Source organism: Thamnophis sirtalis, unplaced genomic scaffold (genome assembly GCF_051295495.1).
Source record: "Thamnophis sirtalis isolate CommonGarterSnake01/CBP01778 unplaced genomic scaffold, rThaSir2_p1.2 scaffold_1, whole genome shotgun sequence".
NCBI classification, from domain to species: Eukaryota; Metazoa; Chordata; class Lepidosauria; order Squamata; family Natricidae; genus Thamnophis; species Thamnophis sirtalis.
In genome coordinates this window covers 19,423,846-19,438,347 of record NW_028261381.1, presented here as the reverse complement: position 1 = coordinate 19,438,347, position 14,502 = coordinate 19,423,846, and the positions used below count along the sequence as shown (strand labels likewise).

Sequence of the window (14,502 nt, the reverse complement as noted above, 5' to 3'; positions counted from 1 at the left end):
AGTGCATGCAACTCAAAGTGCAGAGGTGGGTAGGGATTGTTGAACCACATCCTGTGGTCATAAATGTGGCAAGCTGCTAAGTGCGCAAACTTTGATCACATGACTGGAGGGATGCTCCCATTGCCATAACTTCAATAACGGAATGTAAATACCATTTATTTAGTGTTGTTGTACCTTTGAACGATCACTGAATAACTGGTCATTAAATGAGGACTAGCTGTAGTATCTGTATGCCACCCAATCCCAGTGACTAATAAAAACATTAAAACAAGAAAAATACAATAAGAAAGAAAAATAAAAGAATAAAAGTTGATGAGGATAAGAAGAACTGGATAGGAACGAAAGAGAAACATGAGCAAGAGGCTTCACTCACCCTCATCATAAGCCTGGATATAAAGCAAATCTTGAGGTCTGTTTATCATTATAATGTATCTTATTACATAAGGGGTTATGTGTTATTTACATAGCAGTCACTTGTGAAAATTGCTAAAATTCCTTAATTCATACCTAAAACCTATACATTACACTAAGTCATAGTTTGTTTAACTTTGGTTTAATGAATAAAGCAAAATTATCTGAAATGATTTATTTACAGTCACAGCAGTTTGTGTTTTATAGCATGCAAAGGCAAAACTAAACAAAATTGCATTCTGTCTTGGCATGATGCTTGAAATATTCCATAAGCTCCCTAGAAGAGATTGGTTCTGGTTTCCTAGTTTAGTTCCTCTTACAAAGCTATTCAGACTAGAACATTTAAATTGCCCAGCTATTAAACTTCAGTTTGCTTTTTTTTTCTAAGTGAGAAGGAAGCACTGAGACCAGGAGTCAAGAAACCTTTCCATGACTATTTCTTTGTATTGTTAATTTTCTTAAGCTTCCAAAATAAAAGAGCTAAATATTCCCACTCACATACACCCACAGACCTAGCTATAAATATACAGACTCTAAAGTATAAATATCCGCCTATAACGCATATCTAGCTCTTAAAACAAATTCCTAGTGTTTAATCAGCAAAATCAATTAAACAACACATTCCTGGAAAAAAAAACCTATGGCAAAAGATCATTTTGGAGGACAAGCAGTGATCTAAACAAAAACAGTGGAGATTAAAGGAAGAAATATTTTGGCATATAACTACATAATACTCAGAGGAAGTGGGAAGATGACTGCTTAATGTATAATTTAAATTGGTGGTGGTTATTGATAAACTGTTAAAAATGTCATACCTTAAAAAAAATCCTAACAACATGATTGCTCCTCCTCAGTAATATTGTTCCTCCCTTTGAATTTCCTCTGCAAATTCACACTGTTACTAAGGAATACAACATCTGCACTGCAGTATTGACAAACAGTTTATGGCAGCTGATGCCCATGAAATTATGTTATACTGAAATATCTAACAGAAAAGCTAAATAAATAAACAGGTCCCCAAATCTATGTAAGTCCAATATAATTTCTGAGATTTCCAAGAAAATATTTTCCCCTCTTTCAGAATAAAACTCTTTTGTATTTCTGTATGTGAATTACTTTGTGGTATTAAATTCTAATCAGGAACCGTTACAGGTTTCTCTTAGGAGAGACAGTATCAACAATGCATTGGTCCAAAAGCTTTAGAGTTGTAAGCAAACGTGTCTATTGGCAGAGGCATTTGTTTGGTGGAAAGATTCTCTCCCCCCCCCCCCCCAGTGTATCCCTTAAAGGTCCTTCAATTCTGCTCCTAAAGTCAAGGGACTTCAAGAGATGTCTTAGGGATGGAAAAGGAAGTCCCATTGTATAAGTGGACAAGTCAAAGTTCTGAAGGATCAAGCTGAATATCCATCCCTGCTAAAATTTCAACATTGGAAAGAAGGGACATCGTGGTTTTAATGTGTCTTGGATAATAAAACATACCAAATTTGATTGGATTCCATACCTTTCCTTTCTATGCATGTATAGAATTTTGTCACAAAATCCAAGTCTAATCTTGGGAAAAGTTTCAAGAAATACATTCCAATTTTGATAAGACAAAAATAAATAAAATTTGATAGGATTAAAAGAACCAGTTTGGTGCAGTGATAACACTATTGGTTTAGAAACAAGAGACTGTGAATTCTTAGGCATGAAAGCCGGTTAGGCATCTTTGGGCCAATCACTTTTTTGGGGCCCAACTAACCTCACAGGGGTGTTATTGGTGGAGGAAGGAATATTGGTATGTTAGTCATTTTGAACTATATATGAAAAAAGGAAAGATAAATTTTTTAAAAAAGGATGTTTTTACAAATTCCAATTTAAGCAAGGATGTTAACTAGGTAAACCTTTCCCTTTGATAACTATTCAAAAGTAAGCAAGACATTGATTGATAAGGATCTTGCCTATATATTTCATGAGAAGCTGGCAGCTTATTTCCAGATAAGCTTACTACCAATACATTTTAGTCTTCTTATTAAACAACTAAGATTCCACATGAATAAGGAAGCAATCTGTTAAAACCAATTTTTTGGGCCAATATACACCACTCCATTGAGATGCTTTCTTTAAAGAACAATTCTTGGATAAACTGGTATTTGCAAAGTGTAGTTGCTTATGTGCTATTTGTATGTTAGTCCACATAAATTCAATAAGGCTTAGTGTCAAGTAAGAGAACAGTAGAATTGCAGCTTTGTTAAAGAGAATTAAAAAAGCAGAAGCTGAATGAAGCATCTATGACTTCATTTGCAATTTTGCAGTGTCTTCTGAAAAACACAAAAACTCCTTCAAACTCCCCTCTCTTCTGACCACTGGCTTATAATAGCATTAGGGAAAGTGTGTATATAATTAGGTAGATGCATCAGAACTTAATAAAAGATCAGCTGCTTTGGGCAAAGATTGGAGGAAGTAATATGACATATATCACCTTCTAAATCTAACTAACAGACAAATAAATATAACACACATACACATCTTAGTACAAACCATTGCAATTAAAAATTAATTCCTGAGGTCCTGGATAAAAAGGGAACTGGCAATCATGAACTACAAATAGCAAGGTATTCTTACATTATCATTATTGTTTGCTCTTGCCTATAATCATAGCATCTTCTAAGCAACTGAGAAATTGGCTCCTGGCAATAGCATAAATTCTTACTGATAAATTGGGTATTAAAGGCGCTTCCTAAGAAAAAAGAAAATATGAAGTTGTGACTCCAATCTTCTCCTTTTTCCTCCTAGCACTGTGGAGTCTGTATGGGGCCTCGGGAGATGAACACATTAGTGTTCAAGACAACTCCTGCTTAACAGCAAACACTGGCAAATGTTCTTGTAGTATCATAAGATATATTTATCTATCTGAAAAATAAATTTGGAACAAATAATTCTACTTCTGCCCAAAGGAGCCTTGGTTTTCTTATCCTGAGCCATTATTAAACAACAATTGAATTATCACAGATTGTTTGAAACCCATCAAAAATATGACTGGTACAGTCTCTAATTGGTGCCCCCCCCCCCCCCACAGACAGATAGAGAATCAATCAGAATCAGAGAAAACAACTGCTGATACTAGATATCTTATATACTGTAATCTCCTGGTGAAGCAAGGAGACCCCATAAAAGCTTTCTTATGGCAAAAATGCAAAACATACCAGGTTCCCTTGGATAAAACTGATTTTCTGTTGTTTATTGCTTGTGTCTACATTAAACTGAGTTCTAATATGACATGATCACTCTCCTCCCAAAAGTTCCTGCAACTTCAACCCTGTCTATCATTTCTTCTCTATTAGTAAGAATTAAGTCTGGTATAGTTGTCCCCCTAGTTCCCTCGCTTATCTAGGTTGGTCAGGACCTGATTGATCTCCCACCTGATGCAGAGTTTGTTTCCCAGTTGATGTCAGGGTAGTTAGTAGTTAAAGTCCCCCATTACTACTGTGATATGTTCCCTACCTATATTTGTTAACCAATACATTATATTTGTTGTATATGCAGGTCTGGGTATGGAATAGAAACTTGGTTGCCCTTTGGGATGACGAGGAAAAAGAAAAAGATGGGGAAGTACAATTGTATTGGTCTTCCTGAATCTCTCAGCAACTTGGCACCATTAATCATTCCGGGGTAGGCTGACAAGAGATAGGATGTGTGGGCATTGTACTTTGCTGGTTCCACCCCTACCTGGGTGGTTTTTTCCAGAAGATGGTGGTAAGGGATTACTCTTCGGTTTCATGGCAAGTAGGTTATGGAGTCCTCAAGGGTCCTAGAGGATAACTCTAGGCTATTTAACATATATTCTAAATTCCGGGAAGTGGCCATCCAGAGATGTAGGTGAGGTGCCATCAATATAAGGATGATGTCTACCCTTTTTTTTTTCTTCTAACACAAGTAAGGTGGCTGGTATTTTGAATCTGTTCTTAGACAGAGTAATGGAATGGATGTCAACCAATAAACTAGACTCAATATAGTTTGGTCTAGCATTTAAGGTATGAATCTAGAAAGCAGGAGATTGTGAGCTCGTCCCACTTTAGCCATGAAAGCCAGCTGGGCTGCCTTTGAAAACTGTGGAAACTAAAATTAATTTAAAATAGAGCAACTAGACCTTTCACCAATATGGTCACATTATATCAGTTCTTTGTTATCTACATAGGCTGCTGGTCAGTGGTGGGTTCCTAACCGGTTTACTACCAGTTTTCTGAGAGGGCGTTTTGCCCGTGCACTGCTTGCTTTGCTTGTGCATGTCGCGCGTTGCTGTGCATGTGCAGTTGACTGAAAACTGTTCTGCGCATGTGCAGAAACATGCTGGTGACGGCAGAAGAGACTGGGGAACCGGTTCAGGGGCGTGGCAGGCCTGGGTCACTGCCAGTTCAGCGACCCAGGCCGCCATACCACTACCGGTTCGATCGAACCAGTCTGAACCAGTAGGAACCCACTAGTGCTGCTGGTTCTTTTCCAGAGCCAATTCAAATTGGTGCCTTTGAATCTAATGAGATCCTCCTCCAGGTCTCCTTATCAGGGAAGAGCTTCTTCTGTGATAACACCCATTTATGGAATTCCCTCCCTAGGGAGGCTTGATTGGTACCCGCACTACCATCATTTCAGTGCCAGGTGATGATCTTCTATTTTCCATAGCTTTTAAACTAGTTTTGTTTTAATTACCTGCCTTTTTATTTATATTGCTTTGAAGACTGAAGACTGATTTTCAGCTGCCTAATGTATATGATGCTTTTATTTTTATTTATGGTATCTGTGGATACAATATATATTTTAGTGTGCTTTATCGTAAAGCTGTAGAAAACAGAATGGCAGAACCTGGAGGCAAAGTGAAAAGGGGAATCAGCTTAGAATCATTACACAGTCACAAGTGAACTAAGTCCAGCCCACCTTGAAAGCTGTTGCTGCTTATCTAACTCCAATCAGCTGTCCACCATTAGTTGAGAAGATTTTTGTGCATAGGCAATAAATCAGTTTAATTGAGTGTGTGGATCTGGTCTTTTACACACTTGATAAGACTGCTCATTTTTGTTTAGCTATTGGGCAGTTTAATAAATAGATTTATAGGCAGGTAAATAAACACTAGATCAACCTTTACTAGAAAGAAGACAATGAAGATACAGGCAAGAAATCCTGCAGATGACAACACTGGCATTAATGATAGAGTTAAAACCTGGCTCTGTCAACTACCGTGAGCATCCAATAGCAGCATGCAACCCCATGAATAGCTATTGGCCTAAGGGTGTTCCATCTTTTTAAACTTAACTTTTCTTGCTAATGTTATCTATAAGATTCTAATAGATTTTATGGTAATAAAATTGTGTAAACCGCCCAGAGATAATGAGATGGACAGTACATACAGCACCTTTGATTATAAATAAATAGTAAAAAGCAGATCCTTGCTGTTGGAGGAGAGAATTGGGATGAGTCATCTGAAAGACCCTAAATAGCCTTTGCAGCCACATCAGTAACTCAAGAGACAACATAAGCAATTAGAAGTACACCACTGATTGGAGATCAGAGAGACAGACAATTGCAAGCCTTTACTGAGATCAAGTTGGGAGCATTGAAATGGAAACTGTGGTGGAAGGAAACATGACTTGATGTATGAATATAAGAAGTATTTCCTCTAAAACTGCAGGAGTAAGTGGTTTCATATTAGCAAGAATTGCCATATTACCTTGCCTCCTTCTCCCTCCTTCCTCTTGGAAAACTAGGGTGTTTTTGAGAGAAATGGAGTAAGAAAACAAGGATGTAGACCTCTAGTAGGAGTTTTATTTTCCCCATTTCCTGATCGGCTGCCTAGATAGCCTTTTGCTTTCTATTCAAGCTCTAAGGAGGCCACTCAGATGATAATGTGAAACTGCATCATGGAGCGATGGAGACAAAGTTGGCCACTGTGAGAGGATTCTAAAAGTATTCAGGGAGCCAGCATAAACCAATTCACAGTTCAGCTGTTTGGAGCTTAGAATTTTTCCAGGGCAAGATCTTGCCATAGGACCACATTTTGGAAAACGTGGCAGTCTAAAGAAATTTGTGGCAGTTAGTAAAAATGCTACTTTAGTAGTTACTAAAGAGAGCGAGACAGCATTCTGGATGTGTATTGTGTGACATTATATCTAAGTTGTTTGATTGGGGAGAGTGCTGTCAGCCAATGTTGAGATGATCAAGCCTGGAAATAAAATTAGAGAATCAAGTTTTTTTCCCCCCTAATCATTTCCAACCAAATTTGAAAAATAATTCATTATCTCAAGCTAATTTGCGATCTGTCATAGACTGATCACAGCATCAAAATCAAAATGTACATCTTTTCACATCCACAACATGATTTCTATGTTATTTTTTCTAACCCAACTATTGTACCTGAAACAGTCTTGCTTCTCACTCATCACACACTTATGCACCATGCTGTTTTAGTTATGATTGGAAGGGGGGGGATCTATCTACCCTACGTTTTTTGGTGCTCTTTGCCACCAGGCTCACAGCCATACTAATAGTGGAATGATGAGAAAAAGTTTCCTTCTTTATTGCGCCCAACATATTGCACTGTTAGAGCAACAAAAACAAGGAAGTAACTGTGCAAGTGAATGAAAAGGAGGATTTAAACTTCAAACCTGAAAATAACTTTTGGAAACTGCAAAGCTCATCTCAAAGTAGAGGCAGGCGGTATGAACTACTGAGATTCATAGTACAAAGAAGAAAAATATGACATTTGATGGTATCATTACTTTCTGCTATATATTGCTTTGCTTGGGGCTATAAACGTGGGATATAATATAGTGCATCACAAATATCCAACAATAATTTTGAGGTAAGAGAGGCTATAAAACACTCCGTGAACTGTCACCCCTAGTTAAATAAATATGGGACATATAGTTATCAGATTCTCAGTTTTGGCTGCACTAAAATGAATATATGAATATTTAAAGACATTACTTATGCCTGTTTTCAAAATTGGAATGCTATCTTATCATCTCTCTGCCATGCTTTGTACTGGAAAGCAAGGTCTGTCAGCAGAATTTATTTATAAGTAATAAGGAATCTCTTATGTTCTCTCTCTCTCTCTCTCTCTCTCACACACACACACACACACACACACACACGCACACACACAAATACATAACTTTGCAAATGCAAGAACTGAGAAACGAGGAGGTGAAGTCCAGAAGCATGTCAAAGAAGGTGAACTATGTTTTCAGGAGAGGTGATTCGGCTCCACCAGATTACCCCAGGGTGGGGTTGGACACTCCCGCAGCGCCCCGAGAACGACCATTCAGGTAAGCCAATTGTCATTCTCCTAGGCACTGCTTGGAGTGTCCAAGCTATATAATCCCAGGGCGGAAAACAGAAATATTCCGTTGTTCTGGATCCGCTAAGACCCGCTGCAGGACCCTCCTTCCAAAGGAGGCCTTCGCTGCTGCAAAGGAGTGCAATTTATAGTTACGAACAAATGGGGAGGTCCAAGTCCCTGCCCTCCATATCTCTTTGATGGGTGGCTGGTTTGCCATGCGGCCAAGGTCGCGGCACTCCTCGTGAAATGGGTGGTGATGCAAGGAGGAACTGGCCGGGCCTGATGTTCGTAGGCCAGCTTAATGCAGGCACGCAGCTAATGCTCAATAGTCGAAGATGAAACCTTCCTGAGGCGGGCTGGAAGGAAATAAAGAAGGATTCAGGCTTGCGAAAGGAGGCTGTCTTCTTCTTGTATATGCGTATTGCCCATCGTACGTCAAGTTTGTGCCAGACTCGCTCTCTGGGATGTCTGGGATGCAGGCAGAAATCAGGAAGAACCACCTCCTGTGACTGTTGGAACAAGATGTTGACTTTTGGAATGAAGGAGGGGTCAAGCCGAAAATTGACCCTGTCCGGATGCACAACACAAGAGTCCCCCCTGATCGACAGAGATTCTGCGAGCCGAAGTGATTGCAATGAGAAAGGCAGTCTTAAATGATAAGTGGTGTAAAGAGACAGAATGAAGTGGTTCAAATGGAGCACAAGTCAATGTCAGCAGAACAACTGCCAGATCCCAAGTCAGGTATCGGTGGACCGTTGGGAGACGTAAGTTGGCAGCTCTCTTCAGGCAGCTGCGAATCATGGGGTTTCTGCTGAACGGTGTAGAGTTGTCTCTGGACAAGATGGTGGCCAAGGCGGCAGTCTGCCTCCGAAGGGTGTTTGGGGCAAGACCTTTCTCCAATCCGTCCTGAAGGAAGTCAAGAATTTGTGGGATAGTTGTGGCAATTTGACACAGTAAGCACCAGGCTGAAAAGGCAGTCCAAGTAGCATCATAGATGCGCACTGTGGAGGGATGCCTGGATGGTGTGGATGACCCTGTCTGAGAAACTGTCTTGCCTCAGGAGGTCCCCCTCAAGTGCCAGATGGCCAACTGGAGCCATTGAGGATCCAGGTGTTGAATGGCCCCCTGGCTGAGGGAGATCTGCTCCTGAGGAATGCGCCAGCACTTGGTCACGGACAGCTCGACAAGGTCGGCAAACCAGGATTTTCTCGGCCAATGGGGCGTGACCAGCAGCACCTCGGCACCTTCCAGCAGGATCTTCTTGATCACCTGAGGAATGAGGTTGAGAGGGGGGAAGGTGTAAAGGAGACCTGGGGGCCAGCGACATCGAAGGGTATCCGTCCCCTCCCCTCCGGGGCACTGGTACCGTGAGAGAAACTGGAGGAGTTGCATGTTCAACAGACTGGCGAACAGATCTATTGTCAGGAGACCGAATCTCTCAGACAGTTGATGAAAGAGAGATGGATGGAGCCGCCAGTTGCTGATCGTAGTCCTGCTCAGCCAGTCTGCCGTTGTGTTCTCCTACCTTGAGATGTGATCTGCCTTCAGCGACCCCAGGTGGCGTTCGGCCCAATGCCTGAGAGCCTCTGCTTCCAGCATCAGGGCCTTCGATCGAGTGCCACTCTGATGGTTTATGTACGCCTTGGTGGCAATGTTGTCCGTCATTATTAGGACGTGTGCACCGGATATCTGCTGGTGGAAATGGTGAAGTGCCAGAGAACCCAAAATCACCCTCCTCTACCACAGATGGGGGTTCATCTGGATGAGGATCTAAAATAGAGGGGTTAGCAGGAACATCAGCAGTGGCAGGAGATCCTTTTCAAGCCCTTGGTTGCCAAGAGGCTATTGAAACTGCTTTTCTAGGGCTCTCTGGCATCTCTCAGCCAGCCTCTCCTCTGCCTTGGACCCTCTCTTTGTTCTAGGCTGCTTCCCTTTAGTGGGGCATGCTGCACTTGGCCACAGGATTGGGCCTGCTGCGCTTGCTGATGGTAGACCCTGCCTGATCTGCAGCCTTCTCCACACTCTTGCTGGCCATGGGGAAACTTTCAGCCCCCAAACCTCGATAACCAGAAGGTTGCTTGGAATAAGTAGAGTCCCAAAATGAGATGAATCTCTGAGGTAATGGCTCGGCAGGTAATGCAGCAACAAAATGGCGCCAATAGAAGTCCATCAGGTGCTGCAGATCCGCGCTGTTAATAAAAGACAAGGAATGGTCCAGAAAGCCAAACTCCTTGTGGCCGCCAATCAAGACCTTTGGGAGAGGGGGAGGCCTGCCTGGAGACCCAGAGCAAGGTCACTTGACAAGCACCCCTCCCACCGGCGATCTGCTAAGGGACCAGGCTGCAGCACAGTGAACAAGAAAAAAAGCAGTTTGGATTTAAAGCACACACTTTTTTCCTCTTCCAAAATGGCCGCTGCATGTTTGGAGTGACACCGGGCTGCCGTCGGTGATCCGGAGTGCTCAGTAGTAAAAGGGGTCTTTTGACGGATTGCAGGGGCTTCCTGACTTCCCTGCCTGACCCCAAAGCTCGTCAGTGGCCTCTAACGAGCCTCCCGGTGCTGCCAGAGCCTTGTGGAAACGAGGGAGGCTGTAATGCTCCCAGCAGCCTGGTCTGCGCACAAGGAAGACAGTTAGACAAAGGAAACTCTCGTTCAATGGTAAAAAAAATAACAAAAAACTAGGTCTATCTAAGACTACAACAGTGGGAAAAAACAATAAAAAGGCTACACTAATCCAATTAGGAGAAATCCAGCTTGCTATCCAAGGACTGGAAATCTCAAACACATCCTTTTAGGGCGGCTGAGTTTTTCATACTGACCTCCAAAGGGAGCAGGAGGCGTGGCTACACTAAAGATTTAAACTCAGTCCTTGGGCAGCAAGCTGAAGTTAACCCATGCTTGGACACTCCAAGCAGCGCCTAGGAGAACAATATGTTTTTAATGATGAAAACAACATACCATAAAGTAATCAAACCATATTTTCTATTTGTAAGGAAATTCTATTTATTAATATAATAACTGGGAAGAAAGTGTCACTGTCATTCAACACCAACATTGTGTGTACAATTCAGATACAAACAAGTGAACAGCTTTTCTCTTTTCAGACTCCAAAAACATTGAAAAAACACTTCGCCAAAATTGAAAAGGAAAAAAAACAACAACACCCAGAGCCAAATCCACAAGCATACATTGAAAAGTAAAATATTTATGAAGAAAAACAGAAAATACAAAGACCCACAAAATAAATAATATGAAGAAGCCCAAAGTCAAGATAATCATTTATATTACCACATCAAAGGTCAAAAGAAAGATGCACTATTAGAGAATGGAATTTAAGACCCAGCCAAAAGACAAATATGATGGACAAGCAGAAGACAGAAAGATAAATTCTACACTTAGAACGAAATTGAAGCTGAGCAAGAAGGGGGAAAATCAAGTAAGGATAAATGGAATTTTTTTTTTAAGTGGGAGATTGAATCAGGTTTTACAAATGTTAAATGAACCCAAGTCATTAAATGAAGAGTAATTAATTAAAAAATGGCTAAAAGAGGTTACCGGGGCAAGCATGGAATGGAGACCCGAGAACTTTCTACTAAGCATTAAACCAGAAAACATGAGCAATTCAATATGGCATTTGAGCCTACATATAATTGTGGCCGCAAGAATAACTTATGCACAATTTTGGAAATCCACTACCATACCGTCGGAAGATGCTATAATTAAAAAGATCTATGAATGTGCAGAAATGGACAGAATGACGAGTTGGCTGAGGGACAAAGGAGAAACGGAACATTACCTTAGCTGGAACCTATGGTATATGTGGGCGACAAGGAGAACAGCAGGGACTTAAAATGGGGAAAGTTAAAAGTGAACATGGGTATTGTAATAGATCCCTGAATTTTGTAATGAGAAGATGTGGCTTAGAGACTTAACAATGAGGAAGGAAAAAAAAAAGTTGGGCTGTGAATGACTGTCACCGCGGGGGGGGGAGGGGAGGGGGGTTGTATGTTTAAAATTGTATTTGTATTTGTATGCTTTACTCTTAAAAAAATGTATAACTAATAAAGATTACTTTAAAAAAAAGAAACATAAATAAACAGCATTATTATGAAAAAAAAAAGAAAGTTCAAGTTGGAACACACTCGGTATTGTTTTCTGTTCAAGGATTAACTTCTGTACAAACTGTATTGTATAGGGCACCTCATTAAGTAAAGTTGGATTAGATAATAAAAAAAAAATGAAGAGTAATTAATCTGCTTATAACCAAGGACATCCTAATGTTGTGATGTTCTTTGATATGGACTTAAAAAATAGAAAACACAATTATTTGAAACACCCTTAAACTGTGGATTTCTAATCAGTTTGATTTAAGGGGAATTCTTTAATTCAAGGCCAGGACCACATGTACATTCATGTTTAGACAGGAATTTTTCTCTTACATGCTTGCTGATTCTAAAATGTAATTATGTTGCAAGATTCAATGTTAAATCTTATGCATCTGATTAACTGAGCAAAAATCATGGAATTAGATGGCACAATAGCATAACTGCTCCATAATGCAGCATCAGGGAACCAAGATTTCTTATCACTCCGAAACACAGATACTCTCACAGATGTTCATAGAGCAAACAGCGCTTTCTGGTCAGCAAAATAAACGGCTTCATTGTGTTACTTGTACAATAAGCCAGGACAAACTGCTACTTAATTAATCAAGTTTTATAATTTTAAAGCAAAATAAAAGGAAATAGAAACATTTCTTTAGCTATAAGGAAAGAAAACTCTGGCTGGTTTTCGCAGAGTTGGCCTGCCACGTTAATATGCTGTTTCATTAGTGGGGAATTGGGAGGGGGAATAGTAAGGAGTAGAATGTGATGTTGTCAAAATAAAATTGAATCCAAGGTCATCCTTTGTCTCTACACCTCTGCACCTGACCGGAACTGGATGGGTGGAACTGCCAGCATGGCAGTGGAAGATTGGACCATGTGATGGACTTGTGGGTATGGGGGCAGGATCTTGAACTTTCAACTGGGTGGGGAAAACACAGAAGCTTTCAGATTCGGGTTTTCCCAGATGTGCCAACATGACTCTATTAATAAATTGGAACTTTCAGCAATACTTTGCCTTGGACTCTGATTTAATTTTGGATGTTATTTGGAACCCTGACACATATGCTGAATGGATGATCTCTAGGGAGAGGCAGAAAATTTGGATCAGCAAAGGATACAAAAGAAACTGGCTCTGAGGATAAATAGAAGGTAATTAATTGTGAGGACTAAATGTCTTTCATTTTGGTAATGCCACAAAACAATCCAGAACCACCTGTGCGGTGTAACTAGATAGCTTGTTTTGAGCCGTACTCTCACATACACACGGACACCTGCACGCACAAAGTATTAGAAGCTTTGCAAAAGGTGTGGTTCAAGCCAGTATTTTATTACTCTCAATGTCCAGAAAGCCCAACAATGTATGGGTTAAAGGATTCCATTTCGATTTAGTGCCCAAGATTAAATCCATCCTCAATTAGCACTAAACGTATGGTGAGACAGGTTGGCAATCAATAGCACAAGGATGTATTTTATTTCACAGCAAATAAAGCAACCCCCAAAGAAATAAATTGTTTACTTACAGTGTTAAAATTTGGGAAGAGCCCAACAGCAGAACTGCTCTCCACAGGGAAGGAGACAAATGATTTGACATCCAGAGAGGGCTGCATCACGAGGGTAGGTGTCCGGACAAGCGCTGGGAGTGAAGTACTATGGCACGTGCTGCCTGCAGAGAGGAAGACTGTTAAAAAGGATCGTGACTTTACTACCTTGACTTACGATCACCATTGAGCCCCCAAAAATTGTTAAGGGAATTTTACCCCATTTCACGACCTTTGGAATCACCATTGTTAAATGAATCACTGCAGGTATTCAGTTAGTGACACGGTTGTTAAGAGAATCTGGCTTCCCCATTGACTTTGCTTGTAAGAAAGCCATAAAAGGGGATCATGTGACCCCAGGCCACTGCAACCATTATAAATATGAATCAGTTACCAAGCACTGAATTTTGATCACGTGACGGTGGGGATATTGCAACAGTCAAAAACGTGAAAATCACTTTTTTTTCAGTGATGTTGTAATTTTGAATGGTCACTAAATGAAATGTGGTAAACTGAGGACTACCTGTATTTTTTCTAAAAAAATCTTCGCTAAACGTCAGAACATATCCATTCTTTCAGTAACACACGCTGATCAAATTATATAGTATCTATGTTAAAGACTTAATATGATTAAAAAATATTATTTCCTCAGAGAGCATTGAGAACTTTAACATGGATATATCCCACAAAACCAAATCATACTGTCAGATGAAAACAAAAAAGCACAAATATTTTGGTCAATGGCTGTTAAATATATAATCCTTAATTGTGGACAATCATGCTGAGCTCAATAATGATTTATTTATTTCATCAAGCATGTATTAGATAACATATATAAGTATAAACATGATTTTGAATACATAAAATGGATATGAATAAAAGGGAACATTAGGACAAGGACGGTAGGCATGTCGGTGTGCTTATGCACCAATGTTTAAAGTGACAGTCTGTCAAATGTGTCTGGTTTGCTCATCTTTTATTTTTAATCTTTCAATGTTATGCTTTGTGTAAGCCTGCATAGCTAGGATGAATGCACAATGACCAGATTAATTTTACTAATAATATGGACTTTGCAAAGCCCCCCCCCCCAAATACTAATAGTTAAAGATGCTACAGGTACAGATGGGTGTTACAT

At 40.2% G+C, this 14,502-nt stretch overlaps 1 protein-coding gene across 5 annotated transcripts in view; it reads right to left on the bottom strand.

Annotated features, from left to right (window-relative positions):
• ZNF385B (zinc finger protein 385B) overlaps positions 1–14,502 on the bottom strand; it is a 234,601-nt gene that overhangs the window by 71,309 nt on the left and 148,790 nt on the right. For 4 of the 5 annotated variants that reach the window (XM_087708343.1, XM_087708358.1, XM_087708366.1 and 1 more), the window contains one exon: positions 13,350–13,492. In XM_087708343.1, coding sequence (XP_087564469.1) covers positions 13,350–13,492 — 143 coding nt within the window. Of the gene's footprint in view, positions 1–13,349; positions 13,493–13,586; positions 13,733–14,502 lie in introns of those variants that run through there. The other variant, XM_087708351.1, reaches the window with a different exon arrangement.